This window comes from Calliphora vicina, chromosome 2 (assembly GCF_958450345.1).
Source record: "Calliphora vicina chromosome 2, idCalVici1.1, whole genome shotgun sequence".
Taxonomy (NCBI): domain Eukaryota; kingdom Metazoa; phylum Arthropoda; class Insecta; order Diptera; family Calliphoridae; genus Calliphora; species Calliphora vicina.
Window position 1 is genome coordinate 55200464 of NC_088781.1, and position 20503 is coordinate 55220966.

General features: G+C 30.1%; 1 protein-coding gene across 1 annotated transcript; it reads right to left on the bottom strand.

The window, feature by feature from the left end:
• Positions 1 to 1049: 1049 nt before the first annotated feature.
• On the bottom strand, positions 1050 to 13993 carry Drp1 (dynamin related protein 1). The gene is made up of 7 exons (XM_065499716.1): positions 13585 to 13993; positions 6798 to 6942; positions 5608 to 6724; positions 5198 to 5555; positions 4892 to 5126; positions 1755 to 1966; positions 1050 to 1670 (listed from the first exon to the last, which is right to left on the bottom strand). Exons 1-7 carry the CDS (start codon positions 13684 to 13686, stop codon positions 1614 to 1616), a joined length of 2226 nt encoding a protein of 741 aa, XP_065355788.1. The 5' UTR covers positions 13687 to 13993; the 3' UTR covers positions 1050 to 1613.
• Positions 13994 to 20503: the final 6510 nt, after the last annotated feature.

A 20503-nucleotide genomic window follows, 5' to 3' on the forward strand; every position in this document is an offset into this window, starting at 1 on the left:
CCTACAATATACATTAATGGGTCGATTATGGATGGCAACCGAATATCAGTTACGATGCCAGTTGCCTAAATGGTATTACAGATAATTGACACTGCTATCATTTCTGTTGCCAAATTGTCAACCAGAAAGTTATTCTTGAAATCGCTCGAATTCATTAACACATTTTCAAATCGGTTGTTTTGTAACTGATCGATTTTCATCATATACCCGTATAACTACTAATAATATGATTCATTGTTGCTCTTGCTTTCATATCTGAGTTGGTTGAACACACCTTTTTATCATTATTTATACATATGAAAGTTTGCTTATCATGGTTTCAAAATAAATTAATTTCAAAGAAATGATACTAATGCTATTACCACATTCGCATAACCACTTTTTTCCGCCAACGTTTTTTTTAATAATTTTATTTAGTTTTAGTCCAATTCTTTATCAGTAATTTAAAATCACAAAAAATCATTTTTGCAATAGATTTTAATGTATAAAGAATTCCTTAGAACCTTTGTTTTAGGATAATTGTAGTACTAAGGAATTAAGCCTATGTTATTATTCATAATGAATTCTTCAATGGAATGGCTAAAAGAAAAAACTTAATACAGGTATTCATTTCAAAATTTTTTGATTTGAAAAATGGAAAAATAAAAAATTACTCAGATTTTTTTTACACTTTGTTGTTAAAATGCATTTTTTGGTGGAATTTGTTTTCTTGTGTTTGATGTAACAAAAATTCCATTTCTGTAACTTAAAAAAATAAAAATTAATTCCCCTAATAAGAAAAATTTAATTAAGAACTAATTCTTTCGAATTATTACCTTTTTATCAATCTACAAAATACGCCTTAATATTTTAAACTAGAATCTTAAAATCGACAACTATCACTTTTTTCCTACTCAAGATATTGAAGGTCAAAGGGCTCAACTCTACTCGGGAACCACATACATATCTCGCCTATTACTCGTTACTTACATGTTGACTTACTTTACATTCACTAGGGTTAATTTCCATGTTTAACTGTTTTTAATTAAAGTAAGTTGTAATCATTCATGTCTAACTTTAATTCTGTTTTATGATATTTTTATTTTAGCAAAACCTTGTCTAGTATGCAGTGTTTTCTGTGTGTGTTTTTTTAAATAATTTTTATAGTTTAATTTCAATACAGTATTTTATCGACAGACCAGTAACTACATAAGGCAACAATACAAAAAAAGACTAAAATTAAAGAAACAAGTATTTTTTTGTTTTGTTTTCAACATAAATTGTTTGAAGAGTATAAATGAAGTTTTAATTTAATGAAATAAACAAGTTTATGTGTTTTTTTTTATAAATAAAAAAATAATTGAAATGAACAAAGAAATTAAAAGAAAAGCAAGAAAGCAAGAAAAATAAAACGTATAAGAAACTAAACGTCAACGTTTCAAAGTTTCTATTTAAATGTAAAGACAAGTTTAAAATAAGAATAGAACAACAATGACAACATTATAAGTCCTCTGTACTCCAGGTCAATATATTTTAACTCCCGAACAATTAATAGTTGCAGTTGGTAGAAGTAGTATAGTTTATTTGATGATATTTATTATGAAATTCTACGAGTGAATGCGTACAAATTTTTTTTACCACATATGGGTCTCACGTATTTCACTAATAATGTGATTAGCACGAGTTAAAGCCTGTAAATAGAAAACAAAATAATAATAAATGTTTGTTTCCAATTTGAAATTAACACAATATATAAAATATATTCGTTTACATACCTTTAACATATCACCGGCTTCTCTTCTGCGTATCGCTATGTGATCCGATTCATTGAGTAAAGTATCGACTCTTTCTGATTTATACAAATGTGTTACTAATTCACTTTGTAAATTATCCTTAACATAATTAACTAGAAAATGCATGATGGCCTTTGGTACAGAATCTTGTATGGATTTTCGTACAATATAGAAATACGATTTGATCAAACGTTCTGAAATTATATAAAAGTGCACATTTATAATTTTATTATATTGAGAAGTGTAGATTTTAAAAATAAATTACATATTAAACAAGTAAGCGAACTATATTCGGCTCTGCCGAATCTTATATACCCTTTACCAAATTATACTTCAAAATAAAAATTTTAAATATTTTGAAGTAAACAAAATTTATTTTTTTTTAGTTGTTTTTTTAATTTTTTGGAAAATATTTTTTTTGAATTTTTTTTGAAATTATAATTTTTTTTTGTTTTTTAATATTTAGCAAAAAAAAAACTTTTGGTAAAAAAAAAAATTCGGGTTAAAAAATATTTTTTCCGATTTTGACCCATTGTAGGTCCAACTTACTATGGTCTTATATACATACGTAGTTGCAAAGGTCTTTGAAATATCTATCATTAGATATCCATATTGTCTATATTAATGACTTAGTAATCCATGTAAGTTATTTAGGGACTTTGGAAAGTTGATTTCAACAGACAGACGGACATGCCTTAATCGACTCCGCTATCTATAAGGATCCAGAATATATATACTTTATAGGGTCGGAAAATTATATTGTGGAAATTAAAACGGAATACCCTCTCACGAAGGTGAAGGGCATAAAAGTACCCAGCAACATTTTTAGAATTTATTCTAAACTAGTGTAATCAAAATAATTTCAGATTCTTTAATGACTGGATGAATACAAAAACCAATTATCAAATTTTCTGTAGGTCTTGTTAATTTAAGGAACTAGTTCCAAACGTGAGAATTTCAAACAAGAATCAATTAAAAATGTATAAATTTTTGTGAAATTAAACAACAACAGCGTTTTCTTATTTAATTTGAAACCGAATCAAATATACAATCTAATCTGTTACCGAAAACTATCTAATTTCCGAAATAATTATTTTCATTTTAGAGCTTGTTTAGCTCTGTAGCTAAATTTTGTTCATCCAAATCTTTTTTTAAATAATAATTGTTTTCATAAAATAAAGATTTAAAACAATAAAAAAGTTGGTGAAAAAATTTCTGGTTACAAAACATTTATTTTGATAGATTTCCAACTCGTATCGCACTAATCGATCAAAAAGGTTTTAAAGGAAAAGACCTAAGTTTTCTTTTGAGTAAAAAAAAAATATATAAAAAAATCAGAAAGTGTTTGATTTTGCAAAAAAATGTGTTTAAAGGACTAACTAACGTTGGTGCAAATTTCATACCGATCGGAAGACACCGGTTTTAAAAATATGTTCACTTGACATGAAATCCCCCATATAATAATCATGTAGGTAAGTTATTTGAGGGCTTCAGAATCTTGATTTCAACAGATAGACGGACATGGCTATCTCGACGGAAAGACAAATTATACGTATATAACCTTACAACTCATGGTAAAATGTATAAAACCAGATACCGAAAATAACGGGTCCACTTCATATCAATTATAAATTCACAGCAATAACCATTTGTGCTTTATCACTGATAGTATCACTGATAGAGCGATTTACAACAGAACATTTTAGTTTAGTCATTACACTAAACTAAAAAGATGAGTTATTTCCCACGTTTGTTCTTGTATTTAGGAAAAAATATTGTTGTACTGATAATGGTTGGATGAGTTCTAGAGAAGTTATGTATGCAAGATCTCATAGGGACTGGAGAAAGTATTGTAGGTGTTGAAATAAGGCTAAAAGTATTGAACGCAAGCCTAATGTAGAAATTTCGTACTAATTTCGGATTTGGATACATTAGGGGTGAGGAAAATTTTGAGAGGGGTTGGTCTGTATAACTCTTTTTCATTTCGCTGTATTACTGAGCATGAGGTGCGTGAAGCATTGGAGAAAGTGAAATCTCATTCTGTTGACATTTTTAACATTCCGATACGCTTTATTATGTTGATTTTTCCGCTTGTTTCTAATCCTATATAGGATATATTTAACCACATTTTGATAACATCTACTTTCCCTCTTCCTTGGAAGACTGCCGCAGTCCTCAGACCGATATTATCTAAGTTTTGAACATGTTGAATCTACTTTAATTAGTATTTACCAATGCGATGCTTCTTAGTATTACTCATAACTTCAAAAGGCATGTTAATGACAGTGAATTGATTATGCTTATATCTCTATATCTTTCAAAAGCTGTCCTCGCCATTACGCCTTCTATCGTTTGGTGTTTCTCAGGTTTCGGTTTTATTCATCATTCATTTATCATTCATCTTTGCCCATGACATATTCTTGCTTTTTGGAATCAGTATTGATTTTCCAGATCTCTTGCACAAAAATATTAACGTTTGTCTGGAGCGTGTTCTTGAGTGGACTTCTTGTAATTTACTAACAGTAAATCACTCTAAGACTAATGCCATTTTATTTGCACCTACCATGCTTTTGAGAATGTTAGTATTAATATTGCTGACCATCTCAAATATTTAGGTGTTATTTAGATACCATGCTTTTTCCTTGTATTCATATTTATTTACTCTATTAATTTGTATTTGCCTACACATATTCGGTGTAAATTGACTAAATTCACTTCTAATGTCGCAGATTTTATATGGCCGGAGGTTAATGTAAAGCGTCCCGGACAAGTTTCATACTTTCTTCACTAAAGTTTTATCACAAAATATAAATCTATTTGGGTATTTTGATTATGTTGAGGAGTTATTTTCAGTCTCTGTTAAAAACTAATAGAGGTTTTACACATATCTCCAACTCCAGTTCCTGTATATTACAGTGCTTAGGTACCCAGCACAACATTGTACATACTCATTAGCCCGCATATAGCTCTCTAACTAAGCTCCCTACAACCTTTAGGCTTAAAGACGATGCATTCATCAGGAAATGTAACGAATTTTTGTTAAAATTTTTTGGTTCATATTTCAGACATTTATGGGCCTATTTTTCCGAAATATACACGAAATAACACAACTAACTTACCAATAACATCACAATCCTTTTGTTCCTTATCAGTTAAACGTCTTGAGTTTTGATGGGCCGGCAAATCGGGTAATAGATTAACCGGTTTAATCGGACTGACCATAGCATTGTGTAGGGGAGTATTTTGATTTGAGTTTTCAATACTTTCAATACGATTATTAGTGTGGGCTGGTGGTAAAATATTCGAGAGCCAGTTATTGGGATGTGAGGGTGCGGAATTATCGTTAACATGATTCTGAAATTAACGAAAAACAATCGAAACGACATTATTGAAAAAGTTATAAAATATTCTTAACGAAAACTTACTTGTTCCAAGTCATTTTGTTGCTGCTGCTGTTGTTGTTGTTCTCTTTGTTGCTGCTGTTGTTGTTGTTGCATATACTGTTGTTGTGCCATCACTTGGGGTGAGGAGTTTACAGCTCTGGGCGTATTCGAACGTCTGTGTTGTTGTTGTTGTTGCTGATGTCCATAGGGATCCATGATGTTATCGGCCTTTAAGAGACTAGGCACTAAGGCGGCATCTTTATGAAAATCTGGATGTTTGGTGTTGATATAGGCCAACTCAATGGCCACTAAATTCTCCACCATGACATTTGTGGCTGGTAAGCGACGACGCAACAGAGTGGTTACAACATCCACAATTTTCTCATGTAATTTGGGGAATCTATAGAAAACAAAGTAAGACAACATTTTAATTCAAAATGTTTAAAACTTACCTCAACATTTCCTGTTGCACTTCATTGCCACAATGTTGCACAATGCGCTGCATTTCCTCGTGTATCAATTCAACACAGCGCAATGAGGGTTCCTCTAATCTACGTATTTGTCTTTTGACTAGCAATTCAAATGAGACTTCTGGTACAAACAGGGCCGGTCTGGGACCCGTGGCATTTCGTATGGCCGTTAGTATGTCCATTTTACTAAGACCCGATAGGGGATGTATGGAATCAAGTGTGCGTCCAAAGGTTTCATGGAAAATATAACATATGCGGGCACCACCACACAGCTCTGTGGTCTCAATATTACGTGCTGTGCCCTCAATTGTGGAACAATAGGCGCTGGCAAATTTTGTTATGATTTGTAAAAGAGTTTGACTTGTATCCAAAACATCTTCGCCGTATGAATGCAATAGCGATTGGAATTGTGAGGACATGACATTGACACGTGTCTTGAGGTCGGGCAGACAATCCCTAATGTGATGCATTAGAAGACGATTAAGAGTTTTAGCCAAATAGGGAGTGCCATTGCGTGTGGCCAATGTGGGGTATTTGCGTTGTAGAAAAGCAGCTTCATCTTTTAATTGTTCCTCTATATCTTTGTTGTCTTTGATGTCCTGTTGCGAACGATTCATCACACCAATAATACCAAGTTTAACAGGTATAACACGACCGCACAAAATATCAATGGCATCTGTGCCAGCATCCATAAGATCCAATTTGGTGACTACGGCCAAAGTACGACGACCATCTGGATCTACATCTTTGGCCAATTTTAAGGCTTCACTAGTTGCCATATCGGTGTTAGCCGCTGTTACCGCCAATATTATGGAATTGGGATTTTCAATGTATTTCAAGACCAACTCTTTGATCTGTTGTTCAATATCTTCGGGTTGGTCGCCAACCGGCACTTTCGTTATACCCGGCAAATCGACCAGAGTTAGATTTACCACACGTGTGGAGAATATTTTCAAATTGATCGCATCCGAACAGATGCCCTTATTGCTGCCGGCAATACGATCTGTTTCTTCTTCGATTTCCGTGCGTATTTGATTAAAATCAGTAAATGTCTTTTTGGTGTGTAAGAATTTACCCCATTCTTCTAAATTCATCGTGCCTTAAAGTGGAAATATTGGAAAAATTAAAAAAAAAAAATACAATAATTTTGTTTTAAAATTATGTGTATATACCATTTTCCGCTGAACGATTGGTGCGATCATCCAAGGGACAGTTTATAAGTTGTAAAATAAGGGGTCTGCGTGTAACAATACCGGTTCCTCTGGGCAAAAATGAACGTCCTACCAAACTTTCAAGTACGGAACTTTTGCCAGAACTCTGCAAAGATTAAGAAATATTAGATTTAGTAAATTTTCTTTATTATGTTTCAGACAATTTATTTCAGTATAATTTGGAAATCACATTTTAACGAAAATTTTTCAAAAAAAACTGTAGTTTCATAAAATTACACAAAAATAATATTTGTAACAAGCTCTACACGCCGAATCTTATACACCCTTCACCAAAGTAGACTTTATATAAGATAAACATTGAAAACAATTTCGGATGTGCGCAACCTAGCGAATCCGAGACAGACATTTACACGATGTAATATTCCTTAAAAATTATACAACTACATATGTCCGTCGGTTTGTCTCACTGATGAAAGAAAAAATATTGGAAAAGTTGATTTAAACATACAGACAGGCATTTCACAACAATACATAATATAATAATAATAATAATAATAATAATAATAATAATAATAATAATAATAATAATAATAATAATAATAATAATAATATACTTTATGAAGTCGCAAATGAAAGATTACTAACGGAATGACAAACTAATATATTCTACTACCACCCATGGTGAAGGGTATAAAAACAATTAGAAACAATATAAACCAAATAAACTACATGAACATTTAAGTCTATAAATACTTAAAAAACTACTTTAAATATAAAACTCCAAATATAAACGTCTACGTCTGATACCGCAACTCATTTTCCTATGTTAATACACTCAAGTGTATGGAATTTATCTATAGCAAAAAAAAAGATTTATAAATAAAAAAAGGTATTTAATAGCTTGGTCTACGCTTTCGAAAATCATGAGCAAATTGTTTTTATCAAAATAGCAATAACAAAACCGAAATGACGATATCAATTGATCACAGCAATAAAACATTGACCCATAAACAATTAGTGAATTAAAAAAAAAATAAATAAATAAACAATTAACAGGTGACAACAGTAGTGGTCAGAAGATTTTTGAAAGAATAAGAGAAAACAACCAAAAATAAAACATGTAAACGAATAGTCATTTAAAAGAAAGGGTGCGGTAATTCTAAAATAAACTACGGAAATACATGTTGTAATGCAAAGTATTTGCTAATAAAAATAGAATGAAAAAAAATAAAAGAGAAATAAAATAGAAAATATTTGTTTTATAGAATATTTAGAATAATGACACAAAACACGATGTCTTTATGTGGTCTGTTTGTGGTTTAGCTATTAATTCAGCTAAAAGATTGTTTAAGGATTAAAAATATAAAACTTTTCATATTATGAATAACTTGTAGATACAAACATTAGAGTTAATTTCAAAAATTGGATTTGCGGGTACAATTTTTCTGAAGGTTTTTGCGTAAATAAAAATAATGGCGTTTTTTTTTGAAACAACCAAAGACGCGCATTTTGAGCACATTTTTCTGTAAAGCAAAAACGGTTGAATATTTTGCAAATCTGATTTCACCAGTCGATTCTGCATCAAAAATTTATACAATTGACGTTTTTAAATCCTTAAAAATAGTTTAAGGATGATGATACCCGAAAAACAAATGAAGTGGAGCCGGTACAGATTGACGAATCACCTTCTGCACACTAAATGATAACAACTGAAGTTGCAGAAGACATCAACGCAGCTAAGCCTTCAAAATCCATAGTATCCATGCTGATGCCAAAACACCTTGTCGAGGCGGGGAGTCGAGTACTTGACAACGGTTTTTAACTTGCCAGTAAGTGGTGTAATTATGTATGGAAGATAGGTCGAGTGATCCCGTTATTTAAACCTAGGAAAATTGAGTTGTAGATAAAAAACTCAAAAGTAATATTTCCTTTAAAGAAATTGTAGTCTATGTGAAAAATGTGCATTTTTATGCAAGGTTTACAAAAAAATTCGTTTTTTAACTTGTGAAATATACAAAACCTTACTTTTTAAGCTAAAGTTTGAAACTTGCCCTCGTTATGATTGTTAAGTGATTAACAGTGCTCTGTTTACTAAAAATGGGTTGTGATCAAATGTTGGTTTTTATTAAATTTATCTTAACACACTTCCCATTTGGTCACATACGATTTCTTATGCTTCGGTTTATCGTAATGAATCCATTTTTAATTGCAAGTAATGATTCGGTGCAAAAATGTTTTTCTTTTATAACGTCTCTCAGCATTTAATTCGTATGGTACCCAATTTTCTTGCAAACGTTTTAAAATTGCTTTTGCAAGATCTTGTTGAGTTTGACAACAATCTTCATGGAGAATGCCTCCAATTCTTCTTCTTCAATTTTTTTTTGGCTTGGGCCATCTTTGCCTTCCCTGGCAAAATCAGCACATCTGAACCGCACAAACCATCTCTCGCTCATTGAAACCGATGGAACACATTCAACATAAGCGTTGAGTAATTGGTGTTGATGTTGGCACAAAATTCGACATTTTCGAAGCAAAACTTTGATATTTACACTATAATTTTCAATAACTAAGTGAGAATAAATGACAGATATGTACCTACATTCAGGCACAATTTTTCTCTGAGTTAGAGGGGGTCAAAATTTTACATTTTGGCCAAACATGTGTTATTTCTCATCCATGTAACTTATTACCTATTGTTCTTAGCAAAATGCGTCCTAAATAGTTTAGATAGCTATTTTTTCAATCTTTCGAATAAAAAATATTTAAAAAAAAATAAAAAATGTTTAATAATTTTTTCAAAATGGGCCCTTTCTTTCTTAAAAGAATGATTAGATATTTTTCTTCAAGACCTATTTTGTCGCTTAGTGGGATGCGAGTTCGATATCTATCAAAATAATGTGCTGACGTTTTACATGTATTTTGTTTTTGCTACAATAACAAAATACTTGTTAAATTTCCACTCAAAGTACTTGTTCGCTATAGAAAAACAGCACATAAATGTTTTGTAACTCAAGACATACAATTTTTGACTTTTTTCCAAAATGGGCCCTTTTCTATTTTTTGCTCAAAAGAAAGCTTAGGTCTTTTCCTTGAAGACCTTTTTAGTAGCTTAGTGGGATATGAGCGGGATAACTATCAAATAAATAACTGAAGACATACAATTTTTTAATTTTTTCTGCAAATTCTAACTTTTTTTTCCAAAATTGGTCATTTTTTTAATTTTTTTTCTCAAAAGAAAGCTCTCCATTTCTTTAAGAGGTTTTTAGTTGCTTAGTGGGATGCGAGTTACAAAAATAAATGTTTTGTAACTCAGGATATACATTTTTAATTCTTGACCGATCATGTTAAAAAATTGTGTCTGAAGTACTATTCAATAGGTCTAACCCTGGTGCAAATTTTAACTCGATCGGAAGTCATCTATTTTAAAAGTTGGTTCACTTGACATTAAATCCCCCATATACATTTATATCAAATAATAGTTATTTGATTATATTACAAAAAATAAGAACATATTGGGTGTATGACTTAAAAATGTGTGATTTACAATAGATGACACACAGTGGTATAACAAAAATATGTACCTATTAATGAAATATTAAAAAAATTAAAATTTTTTAATTGAATAGTTAGATATTTGGAAAAGATTCCATTGTATTGTCAACAAGTGTACATACACATCTGCTCAAAATAATAGATACACCAAAATTTTTTTTTTAAAAACGAAAAAAAATAATGGTATATTGTAAAATTATAAAAAAAATTCAGTCGATTTTTATTTATAGTTAAAAGGAGAGTAAAAAACAAAAACAAAATATTTCATAATTAATAATAAATATTATAAAGTAAATTAAATTTCTTAAATTTCGAAAAATTTGGTGCTCATAATAATAGATACATTTTTAAAAATTCTTATTAAACAAAAGCTAATAAATTTTATCTTAAAAAAATTAGTTTATTATTAAAGTAAAGCTAGTATCCAGTATATCCACCTTTGTTTTGTAAAACTTTCTCCACTCTTCTGGGCATACTGGATATCAAGTTCTGACACTTCTCCAATGGAATCTCGTACCATATTTTTTGCGTTTTCTCCCATAAATCGTCTTTATTTTTGAAAACTTCCTTCGAAAGCCTTATCTTTAATTCACTCCACAAGTTTTCTATTGGGTTTAAATCAGGGGATTGGCTGGGCCAGCTTAAAACAGGTACGTTATTCTCCAAGAACCAGTTTTTAACTAATCTTGAACTATGTTTTGGGTCGTTGTCCTGCTGGAATGTCCATATTAATGGCATATTTTCCGATGCATATGGAAGCATTACGTTTTCCAATATGTCTCTATACCCACTAGCATTCATGGTATCTTCTATTCGGAATATCGGACCAACACCATTCCATGAAAAGCAACCCCAAACCATTATGTTTCCCCCGCCATGTTTTACCGTCTTTTTTGTAAATTTAACGTGGAATTCTTTTCCTTTTGGTCGGCGTACATTTCTTTGGCAGTCGTTTCCAAACAAATTTATTTTTGTTTCGTCGCTCCATAAAATATTTCTCCATTTTTTTTCGCCTTCACACCCGGACCATTGTAAGTGCTCTTTAGCAAATTCTAATCTTGTCTTGATATTTTTTTGGCGCATTAGTGGCACTTTTCTGGCAATTCTTCCCGGCAATTTAGCTTGTAAAAGACGACGACGAACTGTTTGTGGACTGATTTCGTTACATAGCTCCGCAGAAATAGCTTTCGATGATATGAAAGGGTCTTTTTTAACCATAAGGACGATCCGCCTATCTGTTTCTTGACTGGTTTTCTTTGGTCTACCGCGAGTTTCTCTTTTTTGTTTTTTAGATAAAGCATTTTGGACAAAATGTAAAGATCTTCCTATGCTCTTTGCTATTTCCCGTAATGATTTTCCTTGATTTCTCATCGTTTGAACAATTTTTTTCTCATCTTCGGTACAATGATGATTTCGTCCCATTTTCTTCAAAAGAGTCCTATTTTTTATAAAATTGTTGCTAAAATTTAAATTATACTTACTGTTTCACGTAAATAGGAACAAAAAATTGCACAAAAAAAAAATTGTATATAAACAAATTACAAATTACTGATGTGTATCTATTTTTATGAGCAAATAATTTTTTGTAATTCAAATAAATTCGTTTTTAAAAATCAACATGAAAGCAAATAGTTGCCAGATTTTTGACTGACATGACATTGCCAGATAGAAATTTTAATAATATGATGTATTCTTAACGCTTGCGAGGAAATTTTCAATGTTACCGCCATTTAAATTTTTTCCAATTAGGTGTATCTATTATTTTGAGCAGATGTGTATATACCACTAGGGATCCTACAAATTGTTTTTGTTAATTTTCTGGAAATGTTTGTCGGGAATTTCTTCATAAGTTTTCTTCTAAAAGTTACTATTTTCAGATTCGTTTGGATTTGTTGCTAATTTAATCATTCTATTATATCCATAGATTTTTTCGGTTCTAGCCACCGATAGTCAGTTGGCAAAGTATTACAGTTGAAATAACTAAATTTTTTTTACTTAACTCAAGCCACAGCAGAAAAATTTGGTTATTAAGAATGAATCTAATTTAAAGTTTATGCTCTTAAAGGAATTATTAAGATGCATAACATTACAACTTTTAGGGGTATTCAATGCATACTATTCATATTTAGTGAAAATAATAACAATAATAGTGGTTCAAATTTGTTATTTACAATCAGATATTAAAAATCTATAAACTACACGTTTTATAGATTTAACATAGTCGAAATTCATAAGTTTTTTAATTAAACAAAGAATTTATTGATTTTATACTGATTAAAACTACGACTGGGCAATACCTATAAAATGCCGCTATTAAATTAGAAACCCTTATAAAGGCTGGATTAACATTGTACAACCAAATATAGTTATTTTATACTTCTTTTAAAACTCTGGTACAATTTTAAGTCAATTTATTCGAAAACATTTTATGGTTATTGGTTTCATTTACTGTTAAAAAATTCCCGCAAATGAAACGATTTTTTAATTTCCTCTCGGGAAAGAAAAAAGTCCGGGAAATTAGGAACCCTAATTACCACTCATATATAAACTTCTTTTCCAAGGCTATTCCCAAGGTTTTTGATTTTTCAAAATATTAAAAAAAATACCTAAATGAGACTACAATTGTTATAGACTGAATTTTTCCCAAAAAATTTACATATAATGAGCTAATAAAGTTTTCACCATATTTAAGCATTATGACAGTATTTGTATTTAAAATAAACACAAACAATACCGGCTGATGAGGCCTCCCGAAACCAAAAATATAACAACAACAAATATTTAGTGCATACTAGACACTTAAAAAAACACAAAAACAATAACAAAATATAATAAAAAAAAGAAACAATGTTGTTGTTGCCCCCCTCAGAAGAAAAGTGTTTTGTATATGTGTATCCAACAAACACACAAATGTATTTTTCATCCTACTTTTTTTTTACCAAATATTGATTTTTTTTCTACTTTCGTGCTCTACATTTTTTCCTTAAAAGACAAGAATCTAAACATTTGTTACATAAACATGACAAAACATGATTTTTTAAAAATTGATATTTAATACCAGAAAAGTTAATAAGAAATCTTTGATTAAACAATAACTGCAAACGACATGTGTGCCGGTATCATAAAAATTATATAATTATCTAATTTACAAGAGAATCTTTTAAACAAAACCCCATTAGTTATGTATGCGTGTGTTTTGCCATGATAATTTTCATTTTGGCCGATTTCTGCTTACCTGACTGCCCAAAACCACAATTTGCGGCAATTGTATGGAATCCGAGCCAACTGTATTGAATACATCTTGCAGCTTATTAATCACCGGTATTAATGCCTCCATTTTTCTTTATTTTTTAATTAAATTTCTTGGGTTTTTCTTTAGCACTTGTTTAAAATATCATTTACGATTTTGACGTATAAAAAATTGCAAAACTCAGATTTTGCAAACTTAATTTTTTCACGCACTTTACTGCACCCCTTGTTTAATGGATTATGAAAACGAGAACTTTCTTTAGCGATTTTATCACAATTTGTTTAAAACGAAGTGCTATAACTAATAAAAGCACTTGTCTTTATTTTGAAAGAAAAATTTCTGTTTTTTATTTAATTAATTTGCAATTTTTCAAGAAATATTTTATTAATCACCAAGCTAAAGAATTTGATTTTTCGTTGACTGCTCTTTTGCAAATTCTCATCACACTGTTGGAATTTTGGGTCCTAACAAGCAGAGTTGTAAAATTGGGTATTAAAAGTACTACTTGTTCTAATAAGAAAGAAATGTTTATTTTTAAAAATTTGAATATAAATTAAGATAAAAACATGTTATAAATAATAAAAAATATTAGATTTATATTTTTAAATAAATTTGTTTAATTGTTACACATAGACTAACAATTATTAATATTACCTTTGCAGCTGTGTTTATTTAACATAATTAAAACAGGCTGATTCAAATGTAAATAAATAAAGCTTTTAAAATATGTTTAGAAATTTAAAAAATACGTTATTTTAAAAACACAAAAAATAGTAGATGATATATTAACTAAGTTTTTGCCATAAAGTCAAGCAATTGACTTATCCAATGTGACCATTATCTGAATCAAACCTAACTTTCAGATTTTCTCAAATAACAAAACATTTGCAATATCAGTTAGAAACCATTAATTTGTGTAATAGTTAGGAGAGTAGAATGAAAAAAACACAAAAATAGCAACTGGTATTTTAAGAAAAATTTTCGCATTCATAAACTAAAATTAAATTTTTTGGACCTATCCACTTCTGGTTTTTTACTAATAGCGGATTTTTAGTTTTGAGGTAAATTTAAAATTAAAACAAAATTTTATCTAATCACATAGCTAGGATCAAACAAAAAATATTGATTTGTATGCCTGCAATATGTTCTGAATTGTTTTGAAAAGGCAAATATTAAAAACCGCATTTTTGGAATTTTTTATATGTTTTTTGGGATTTCTAGAATTTGCAATCACAAATCTCTAAACTTATTTCATTTCAATTCGAAATGTTATACTAGAAACATTTCGAATTGAAATGAAATCTTTGGAAAATGGAAGATATCTAGTTTGAGATATGCTTTGTTCAAGGTCTTGTTTTGATGAGAAACGGATTAAACTTTTAAAACTTGTATTTATTGGTTTTAATATGAGATACAAAAATTTAAAATCTGACTAACGCCGGGGGAAACTTATCAATATTTTAAACATAGTTAAGGCATAAACAATGTTTAAATATATTTTTTTCATACAAAAAAAAATATTTAAACATTGATTAAGCTTAACTATGTTTAAAATTTTGATAAGTTACCCGGCCTAACAGTTATAATGTTTTAACAGTTTTATTTCAGATATCTAGTAACATCTAGTGACTAATATACAATTTAACCTGAATAAAACCAACCTAATGGGAATTGCAAAATTCTGGATAACTTTACATTTGATATGGCAATTGAATTTTTTAAATATATTTTTTTCATACAAAAAAAATATTTAAACATTGATTAAGCTTAACTATGTTTAAAATTTTGATAAGTTACCCGGCCTAACAGTTATAATGTTTTAACAGTTTTATTTCAGATATCTAGTAACATCTAGTGACTAATATACAATTTAACCTGAATAAAACCAACCTAATGGGAATTGCAAAATTCTGGATAACTTTACATTTTATATGGCAATTGAATTTTTGAAAATCAATTTTTTTGACCGATATTTTTCCTTTCGTCTCTGCAGCAACATGTAATTTAAATAATAAATTAAAAAAAAGTTTTCTTAATATGAATCCACAAAATACGCCAAAGTGTCAATTTATTAATAGGTGTAAATCTAATTTAATGGAATTTTTAGAAAATTTTAAAGATAATTAAAAACAAACGGATGATACTGTACTTCCAACAATTAATTTGTAGGATACCATATCTTTCACATCTTAATAAATTAAAGTCGAACTTAACTAGAAAGAAATCGAATTTATAGAACTTTTCATTATTATTTCGCTATTGCTGTAGCTAAAAACATGATTTTCATATATACTTACATACATATGTAACAGTAAATTTAGTTGTATATGTTTTGGAGTTGTGTTTAATTGCCATAACTAAAACAGGGTGTCTCAAGTAAACATAAATAAAATAACAGTAAATATGTAGTTACAATGATAATTTAATTTATTGTTTTTTTTTGGGTTTACACAAAGTTTTATTATTTAATATTACTATAATAAGGTATGTAATTTAAAATAATTGATAATATTTTTACTTAACAAAATAATGTCTATTCACAAATAACAATTAATTGTTATTTAAAATGCAGCCAATAGCACTTTTAGTATATTTTATTGTATTACGATATATAAATGAAGTGTTAATTATGATCATAAACACACTAAAGATGCATCTATGATGACCACATGTAGTTTTAATTTATTAACTTATTACATCTATCTTAACAAAATAATAATTACAAGCTGCCAAGCTAACCCTAATTGAACTTTAATTTCATTATAATTAAAATAATATGTAAACAAATAAAGATTGAATTACTGCATATAGTGATAAGAAAATGTACACGTGTAAAGCAAATAATAAAAATATTTTATAAATATTTGACAGAGTTTAAAAATAAATCATGTGTTTTAATATTATTGTTACCTAAAAGAATCATGTTTTATTGATATTTCAATATTTATTTTATTTTGATAATGTTTTTTTTTTGTATTTTTTTCGCGCTTACAAAAAAGAATTATTTTTGACTTTAATTTTATGTAATAATGTAAGAAATCTAAAAAACTTGGGAATACGAGACAACAAATTCAAGTAATATTACTTTAATATCACTTGAATTTATTTTCTGCACCGAATATTACGTTTGGTTCATTCCATAGCGCCAGTTATCCTTACCAAAATTGTATATTCAATTATCAAATTCAAAACTCAAAATTCAGTACAAAATATTAGAAAATTTTGTTTTAGAGTAGATGAATACTTGATTCAATTATAAAATAATTGAAAGCAGTTCACTATGTGATAAATATTTGAATTTAAACTGTTTAGGAAATAGTTTTGTCTGTGCTCATTAAGGATATTTTTTTTATCAATTTACCATAAAATGTCAATAATTTAATAATACAAAATTCTATGTTGAATTTTTTTCATCTTTTTCAGCAAATAAAGACAAGTCCAAAACCATTTCATCCCTTAAAATTTGATGCAAACGGCTGAAGTATGCAACATCACGCTTTAGAACTTTTTCGAATAATTCAAATTCAATGTTATCCAATTATCTGGATCATTATAGATAGCGGAGTCTAGAAGTTTCCTATTTAAAATCAGCAAAATCGGTCCACAAATGGAGGAAATAACCAGGACAAAACCAGGACAACCTCGATTTTTGACCTATATCTGGATTACTTAATCATTAATATAGACAATATAGATATCTAATGATCGATATTTCAAAAAACCTTTGCAACGACGTATATAAGACCATAGTATGTTGGACCTACAATGGGTCAAAATCGGAAAAAATATTTTTTAACCAGAATTTTTTTTTACCAAAAAAAAAAATAAATAAAAAAACAAAAAAAAAAGTTTTTTAAATTTTAAAATAACAATTCGAAATTTTTTTTTTACAAAAAAAGAAAAAACTACTTTGGAAAAAAATAAATAAATTTTGTTTACCTAAAAATATTTAAAATTTGTATTTTGAAGTATAATTTGTTGAAGGATATATAAGATTCGGCACAGCCAAATATAGCTCTCTTACATGTTTTTACTTAACGATGCTTCAAATTAGCCTGACTCGCTGTTCTCACGGCCAACTTATGTACACTGCATTACCATCTAGATTCTAGAACTTTCCAGCTCCAACTATCGATGCTTCTTGAAAGTTCTATTTATGCAATGATCAACTCAAAGCTTTTATTCAATGTTGTATGTTCCACAATTATGTTAATATTATCCAGAGGTATGTTAATAATTTTCACATTTATGTTAATTTCTGTTAGAAGTCTCCAGAAATAGAAAGGTGGAGAACATGATGCAACTTTAAACCAGCCGATAATTTGCATTCAAATACAATTTCGTAACAGTATAAAATATAACATGATGTGTCTTTGCTAGTTGGCGCTCATCCTAAATGTCGCATAGACATGCATAGACATGCGACTTAACCCTTTCCCAGCAAGTTTTTTTCACACGGCCGTGGATCACATATGATTCACAAATTATATTATTTTTTAATTAACAAAAAAACTTTGGACGTACGGCATAAACTTTGTTTTTGTATGGGGACAGGCAAAGGGTTAAGAAAAGCCGACAAGAAAATGTCATAGTTCACATCATCTCCACGTGAGATTACCATACACTCAAAACGGTCGTGCAGAACGTCCAATGTAACACGTAGAACCGTCCTGTTGAAACCACATGTCATTGGTGTCCATTTCATCCAATTAAGGCCAAAATAATTTGGTAATCGCCGACCAATAGCGCTCGCCATTTACGGTGATGGTGACACCAGCCCAAAATCCAAACCCAACAGTGACTTCTTCGGGATGCATTAGTCGCTCTTGGATCTCATGTGGATTAGCATCATTCCGAATACAAAAATTTTGTTTGTTGACGTACCCATTCATCCAGAAATGGATCTCATCGAAAAATGGGCGAAGTGCGCGGAACGTTGCCCGAACAGAACACCCATTTTTATGGAACAATTTTATCATATGCAGGTCTTATTGAAAGCTATGTCCGTTCATGGTAATTTGGCAAAATAGAATTAATAAATGACAGCCTCCCTACTATGGTGGTGTAGGGTATAAAAATTGGGAAATATTTGGATCAGCTATTAGCAAAAAACCATACATTTTAATTTTCAAATGCTGAAAATCTCGAAAACAAGATCTTTTCTAGTAGATTTCAAATATATATAAAAAACTTTCAAATCGGATCGAGAACCAACAAATTGGCATCGTTTTCCAGTTTTCTTATACCCGAGGTTCCCCACAATTGGTACTTGAGACTTCACACACATCACCCTCCAAACAGTATTTAAAGTCTTAAACACAACTACACCTCTTCTATAGTCATGGGGAATTTTATTAAAATCGGACTATCCGTTAAGAAATTCCCCCACTCTGAGCCCTTAGCAAACACGAAGAAGAACTTGGAAGAGTTCTGGCACTACTGAGATAAGGATGGCGGAAGAGGCTTAATTTCGACTGGTTCCGAATAGTATTATGACAAGCTTGTGATCTGGCTCCTCATGACACTCCAACCTCACTGGCTGCACAGTTGTATCGGTCAATGGATTTATAGATTAACCCAGTAGAGGCAGCACAATTCCCTATTAGCCTAGACATTGATTTAAATCCACTAGATTAGAAAATTTTATAGTTTTTAAAGCATACCGATTTCTATAGCTTCTGATTCATATCACCTATTATTAAAATTGATTTTATTTTACTTTCCCCGTTTCTTCATCCATTCTCTGAGAAGCTGCTTTTCAGTTGAATAGCAATTCACTGGAAAAACTGATATGCTCACGCTTTTTTAAGATTTTGAAAAGTTTTTCCAGATTACTCACGTATTGTTCACACGTGTTAGAAATAAATTTGTATCAAACATTTCAGCTAATAATATTAGCTTATGTCCAATTTTAGCATATGATTAATACCAATATTTATAACAGTTGTGTTGTGTATAGATTATAAATTTATTACTTAGTTACTTGTATTTATAAGTTTCGATAATTTATATACATATGTACGTACGTATACAATATATTATGTATATGGCTATTGCCCGTCAGCCAGCCGGCCACCAAGAAACATGCATGTAATTTTGACCTTGACTTTGAATAGCTGAAATATTCATTGAATTTGAAATACACATAAATGTTTTTAATTCTAATACCAACATTTTGTTAGTTTCTAGCTCAAAATAAACTGGTTTTTAACTATTTTAAAAAAAAATTTTGTTTTTGTATAGGTATGTATGAAATTTTCTAATAGCATAGGTCAGTTAACTAAAATAATGAATCGAAATGTGTTTTAATTTGTTTTACTTTGTAGTTAGAAATCAATGTATTTAGTTAGGTACTTTGAAAAAAAATCTAGACCTACGCTTTTACAATATTTAGGTTGGAATTATCAATATCGACGGAATGAGGATTTAATTATTCCCTGGTTGACTCGTATATACTCGGCCTGCTTGGCTTGGTCATATATTCCGGAGTCGTGGACCAGATGTACTGTGGCCTTCATTCCCAAGGGAGGGAAGGCATCTCATACTAGACCCAAGGACTTTAGGCCTATTAGCCTATCGTCCTTCGTCTTGAAAACTATGGAAAGGTTGATTGATCTACACCTTCGTTTATCGATTAACCCGAACCGACTATCCTTGTCTCAACATGCCTATATGAAGGGTAGATCTGTTGAGACTGCTTTACATTCGCTTGTGGGGTTCGTAGAAAAATCACTCGAGCATAAGGCATATGCATTATTGGCCTTCTTGGATATTGAGGGGGCCTTTAACAATGTGACGCCAGAGACGATCCTTTCGGCTCTAGGCGGTCTGGATATAGATCAATCTATTATCTGCTTCATAGGTAGACTCCTGACTAATAGAGTCATTATCTCTTCTATGGGAA